The sequence below is a fragment of the Cynara cardunculus genome (genome assembly GCF_001531365.2).
Source record: "Cynara cardunculus var. scolymus isolate 2C chromosome LG 10, CcrdV1, whole genome shotgun sequence".
In the NCBI taxonomy this organism is placed as follows: Eukaryota; Viridiplantae; Streptophyta; class Magnoliopsida; order Asterales; family Asteraceae; genus Cynara; species Cynara cardunculus.
The window spans coordinates 27,649,043-27,655,605 of NC_037537.1; the positions used below are offsets into that span (position 1 = coordinate 27,649,043).

General features: G+C 31.8%; 1 protein-coding gene across 1 annotated transcript; it reads left to right on the plus strand.

The window, feature by feature from the left end:
* Positions 1-3,233: 3,233 nt before the first annotated feature.
* LOC112519680 (5'-methylthioadenosine/S-adenosylhomocysteine nucleosidase-like) lies at positions 3,234-5,117 on the plus strand. Its single transcript, XM_025127898.1, has 5 exons — positions 3,234-3,531; positions 3,634-3,701; positions 3,772-3,927; positions 4,309-4,545; positions 4,673-5,117. Exons 1-5 carry the CDS (start codon positions 3,312-3,314, stop codon positions 5,042-5,044), a joined length of 1,053 nt encoding a protein of 350 aa, XP_024983666.1. The 5' UTR covers positions 3,234-3,311; the 3' UTR covers positions 5,045-5,117.
* The last annotated feature ends 1,446 nt before the right edge of the window (positions 5,118-6,563 follow it).

Consider the following 6,563-nt stretch of genomic DNA (forward strand, 5'->3'; position numbering starts at 1 on the left):
AAGGTATTAACGAGACGATTATAATGGTGTAACTTGTTAAAATAAAAATGTATTTTTTAAACATGTTTTAATTGATATACGATTATGTATATTATTTTGATAAAAGTTTAAAATGAAACATTTAAAAGTAAAAGACGTAAAGTAAATTATTTAACTAATTATAGGGATATAAAGTGTAAATTTAAAATTATAATTTAAAAAAAAATCGGTTGTGAGAGGGTGAGTGTATGTGAGGAGAGGAGGGGGTGAAAAAGTAAAAAAGTGATATAAAAGGTATCTTGATCATTTAGTATTTTAAGACTTTAAGACTTTTGTTAAATTTATTTTATAAGATAGTATAGATTAAGAAGTCATGTCTTAATCATTAAGATGTTTAGTTTGTTTGGTAAAAAAACCAACTTCTTAATGGTTCTAGGAGTATCTCTAAACCATTCAGAACCCTTTCTTTCCAAGAGACTACCCTTCTTCCTCCCTCCAGCTCTCACCTGTCTTCTTCCTCATGAATCTTTTCCTCACATATGCAGGTTCTTCGTGACGTCTTATCCACGTAAAAAAGGGTTTCTTCATAAACTTGGATTTACTTCTTGTATTTGGAAACCATATTCAGGGCCGTTTACCCAAATGCTTACTTGATAAGTGCTTATAAGTAGGAATCAACATTATAATTTATTTTTATCGGATAAGATTGTAGTACATCAAAACGATATCATATGCAACAATTTACCCGGTAAGCACTTACCCGGTAAGACTCTCCAACATAATCATCGCTCTTAACAGGTAAAATTCTTGGCCCTTGCCACGTTAATCCGATAAGGAAAATTTCCCGATAAACGCTTACCGGGTAAGCGTTTAGTAAACGGCCCTTCAATCCACGTAAAAAATGATTTCTTCTTTTATCCATAACCGACTCCATCCACCCTCTTCTTTATGATACACGACTTATTTTTTGTGAATCTGTTGTACAATTGAGGTTTCTAGAGAGAAATATAAGAAAGAAAGTAGAAGCGGGTATCCATTTTAAAGATCTAGATGTTTCTTGATGTCAAGCTTCCGTTTTTTGTTTTTGTACAGCTTTGACTTTCAATAATCGAATGTCAACAAGAAACTTCATGTCTGAAATTTTTCTAAGTAATAATAACACGGGGAATTGCTTTTGACTAAAGAATTGATTTTGTTGAAACATGAACTGATTAAATGGTTTGCAAGACTCGAAAGAAACAAGGTTGATGGTTAGCTTTGTTACGGGTATTTCAAGATTCCTGAAATTGGTTGAGAGGTGAGATAAGTCCATTTTGCAATCTATTCTTGACGATGAAAAGAACCCACATCATAAAAACGGGGATATGAGTATCAGATACGAGATTCCGTGTTCTACCCAAAAGAGTTGGCGTGAACTACTTGATCGGATCATAAAAACTCACTTCCTTCTCATAAGATGTAGTAAGCTACAAGCCTTGTGACAAGTAGAACCTACTTTATTTTAATTAATACTTTAAAGATTGTTTTCGTCACTCGATATTGTTTCATTATATTTTGTTACTGATCTATTGATAAATCGATAAAGAAATGGTATATATTCCTTTCGTGTTATAAACATAAAATCATATTAGAGATTTGATCATTTAAAAGATGAAAGTTTGTCGGGTTTTTTTTTAAATATTTCATTTATTCAATTTTAAAAATTCACGAAGTTATTTGTTAAAAAATGTTCAAAAGTTAAATTATTTAAAATATAAAAATTTATTAGGTTTTTTCTTAAAAATTCTTTTTTTAAACTTAAACAAGAAATAAACGTACAACCTGTCGCTGTGGTTATCAACCTAACCCACGAACCGGTCATAAGTCGATGTCAAGAATTAAATATTCATAACCTTAATTTCACTTGTTTTAATTTATTTTAATTACACGTCCAAATGAATATTTTATATCAATGATGAAATTTGTCACACATAAAATGCATACTTAAAAAGAAACCAATTTTTTCTAAGGTATTTTCTAAAATAACCCGAATACATAAAAAAATTGAAGATAAGTATATATTTTTCAAAACGATCAGTTAAATCGTCAAAAAAATTCGTCATTGACCATCAGGGTAATGATCCATCAACTTGTTGGTTCTTTTTCTGAAGTAGCAACGGGCGATCACACGAGGGTGAGCTAACTTCAAAAACCCGTCCTCATTTCGGATTGCAGGCTACAACTCTCATGCATGAAGCTGGAATCACTAGTAATCATCGGTCAGCCATACGATGATGAATCCGCTCCCCAGAGAAACCCCATCCATTTCTTTCCTTTTTCCGCCACCATTTTCAATATTAATAGGTTCATTGTTTCGCTTCTGTATCTTCTTATACTTTTCTCATTTATGTCAGAGATGATACCCACTTGCTAATGAAAGTACTGAAAAAATCCATGTAAACTGCCAAATTTCAAGGTTCTTGGCGATTTCAACGACAAAAGTGACACAAGTTATTTTGTTAACATCAAATTTTGACGATATGACCGTTCATTTTCTTACTTTGTTTACATGACTTCTAGTCATTTTCTAGAACACCACAAAGGAAAAACAATTCACTTTATCTCTTAACCACATAGATTGTTTGATTCAGATAGATGAATGGAAATGGAAATAACATAAAATAAAAATGATAATTAATTTTCATTATCCCAGCTTAACCTCCAATAAAAATTAAGGTCTTTGAGGATCGGACTCATTATATTATATAAAATCAAACAGTTTCTTTTATTCTCAATCTAATTAATCACTACTTAATATCTCAAACCAGACAACTCCTAAATCAGTACATTTAAATCTTTAATATCAAAAATTATATTCAAATGTTCCTTCTTCCCTTAAACACCATCTTAAAACCTACTTTTTATAACATTAATTACATTATAAATCTTTTATCCCATCCAAGTAGGAATAAAAATCCCCTTATGGCCACAGAAGTTCAAATGCGATAACTTCGAACTACCCGTGAAGCGGATGGTTACCTTAGAATTAGTCAACTCACATAACGGATTATATATCCAGGTTAATAAAAAATTAATTATAAATCGTTAATATTTCCAATAATTTTGTCGTGTTAAAATATATGTTTTAAATATATGGTCCAAGAAATCACATATGACATGATAATATTATTTATTTGATTTATTTTAATTATTGTGTACCTAACACCGATATTTATATCAATTTCCACGTGGTAAAATTGGCCTGCCTTTCTATCTTCCTATCCATAAATTCCCCCTTCTTGATCCATTTCAATTCATCAACTTCATAGCTTGGATTTGGAATCGTAACGAAAATGTTGACAAAAATAATTTCCTTTTTTATTTTTGTTTTAATTTTTGTTTCATTTCAAGAACGAATCAACGGTGCGTTAGACGAAAGTACGAAAAAGATGATCGAAAAAGCCAACAAAAACGGCCCCTTTTTAGGCTTGGTTATTCCCAACATGTTTGAGATGAATCCGCTACTCAGTAATCCTAATTACAAGTCAACTAAACTAGTCATCGATTATGCAGGTAAATATATACATATATATTTGTTTCTTTAAATATGTTAAGAGATTCTTAAGGCAGTGTGTAAGTTTCTAAAGAATGTGTTTGATTTATGTTGGTTTGAAGGGAGGAGGTTTCGGTTTGGAAAGATTTACAAAAAGCCAGTGATTCTGGTCATGAGTGGAATGGGAATGGTAACGTTCTGACGTACTTTATCTGATACGTGCATCGTACAACTCATCAATGCGTCGTTATTTATAACAGGTGAATGCTGCAATTGCGACACAACTTTTGTTGAGTTTGTTTGAGATAGAAGGTGTGATACACTATGGAATAGCAGGGAATGCAAACCCAAATCTAAATATTGGAGATGTAACCATTGCTGAGTATTGGTCTCATTCTGCCCTTTGGAATTGGCAGGTACATATATTCTCTTTCACCAATGCATCAATGACTTGTACAGTACAAGCCGTTGATGCATAGCAACAATTTCTTGATGATTTAGAGTTTCATCGACTCTTTAAGCTAAGGTACAAAAAGGCAAAATGAATTGGGGTTAGTTAAAGAGTGCACAAGATTTATATAGGCATGGTACAAGTTTTTAGAGTTTAATGTGTAGCTCACTTGCCAAAGAGATGAGACGACTTTGTCTAAATACAAAACATGTCTCGAGTTCGATCTAGCAAAAGAATGCTGACATTAGTGTCCTTAAAAGCGAGCTCTGTGTGAACTAGTTAGGGTTGTCAGTAATCAACTTTATTTGCCACACAGTACAAGCTTCTAATGCATGAGATATTGTAGAGATATGGAGATGGGCCTGAAGATCCATTGCCATTTGAAGGAGAAGACGGATTCACAAGAGAAATTGGGTATATGAAATTTGGAACATATTCAACAAAAGGTGAAGATAACTTGTTGAATAATGTGTGGTATCAAGCAGAAGAAGTCTATCCTGTGGATGGAACTCCTGAACAAACTAAACAAGTATTTTGGATCCCTGTGGACTCCAACTACCTCTCTCTCTCAAAATCCCTCGAGGTTCAATTAGCAGTTTGCTTTCTCCTCTTTTTATCTGTCTTTTACAAAGAAAAGACTGCGTACATCATATTCCTATATTGTGGTTCACGTATGATTTACTGGGTTTGTTTGTTTTTTTTTATTATAGAAACTCAAGTTGGAGGATTGCATTAACGCGACCACATGTTTGACCAATCCGCCAAAGGTGACCACGGTCCAGAGAGGGACGAGTGCCAACATTTATCTCGACAATGCGGCCTATCGAAGCTTCTTATACAACAAATTCAACATTAGTCCGGTGGAAATGGAAAGTGCCGGGGTGGCTCTCATTTGCTTTCAACAAAAAGTGCCGTTCATAACTTTTAGAGCCCTTTCTGACCTAGCCGGTGGCGGCACGGCTACCTCAAACGAAGCCAATACTTTTTCCGGCCTCAGTGCAGAGAACTCCGTGATAGTGATGGTGGAGTTCGTTAAATTGTTGACGGGTTATAATAGAAAATTGATAAACAGTTTTTGGTAGAAGTTCTATTAGTAATTCAAGTCTTCTAAAAAAGAAAAAAATAAGAGACTTATTGTATTAAATAAATAATATGTTATCATTTTATATTAAAAAAAATAAGTAAATTACTTTTTCTTCCCTTTTGTTTTTGAAAATTGTTGTTTTATTTGAAACTATGATTTTCATTTTTATAGTTTATGATTTATTATTGATTTCATTCTTACGGTAAACGACTTTTGATTTTTTATAAGCAAAAAGTGAAGTGACTCTCGATGACCGCTCTCAATCTGAGCGGTTGCAATATTTTCCCCTGTTAGTGGTATCGACACATCATTCGGTATATTTGTAAATAAGAGATCAACAATTCTTTATAACTTATCTGTATGGACACAATTTTTTACGCATCTCTTTATAAATTATGTTTTGGAGTGACTAATAGAAATTATATATTTCTTTCAATTTGTCGGTTTTGTAAACTTTGCTACTAATTTGTTGATATATCAAGAAAGAAACAGTACATTCCTTTCGTTTTATAAGTATACGAATTTATTCGTTCAAAAACATAACTTGATACTTAGTTGTTCAAAATATAAAAGTTCGTTGGGTTTTTTCGGTCTAATCTCGATGGGATCTGGCTGTATTGGACCATGTTCCATAGCCTTTGGTGCAGACCAATTACGTAAACACGATCGGACCTCCATCGACAACCACAGGATCATCAATAGTTACTTTAAGTGGTGCTACGTGTCTGTAACCGTTTTTACTGTTTTTGTGTTTACTTTCATGGTCTACATCTTGGTCGACGGGTCGGGTTTGTGGTTCCGGTCTTCATCATGCTTTGTTCCACTCTTATGTTCTTACTCGGTTCCTCTATTTAAATATAAATAATAAATTAAACGGATTATTGCATATTTTAAAACGTAATTATAACTATAAAAAACTTATTATACAATTGAAATTAAATAAGACAAGTCACAAAAATAAGTACGAAAATATATCAATAGTGTATTTATTTATAAGGAATTGAAAACTATCAGTTTTGGTATATTTATTGATTTTTTTTATTTATTAAAGTCACGTTTTAATTAGATAAGTTTTATTTTAAAAAAAATTTAAATCAACCAATAAATAAATGACACATATCAATTTCATTAGTAAAAATCTCAATTTTAAACTGTTGAATGAGAAGGATTGATAAAGATTAGTTATACATATATATATATATATATATATATATATATATATATATATATATATATATACTAGTTGTGTACACGCGCAATGCAGCGAGAGTGATAACTGTAAATGATTTTGAAGCTTGGCGGTTTTTTAAGTAGATATTACGAAGATAGGATTTGCAATCAGTCTTTACAATTTGATACTTTTTCAATAAATAAAGGCCATGGTTCTAATTACAACATGTCAACATCAATCAAAAATTGTGTGATAGTGCATAAAATCGAATAAAACAAACTATAATCTAATTACAACATCAATCCAATATAATTTAATTTATGTACAATAACGAAATAATTTATAT

Coding starts and splice junctions, on each gene's coding strand:
- LOC112519680 (XM_025127898.1), top strand. CDS start 3,312: ATGTTGACAAAAATAATTTCCTTTTTTATTTTTGTTTTAATTTTTGTT. Junction 3,532..3,633: donor ACTAGTCATCGATTATGCAG/GTAAATATATAC, acceptor GTTGGTTTGAAG/GGAGGAGGTTTCGGTTTGGA. Junction 3,928..4,308: donor CTGCCCTTTGGAATTGGCAG/GTACATATATTC, acceptor GAGATATTGTAG/AGATATGGAGATGGGCCTGA.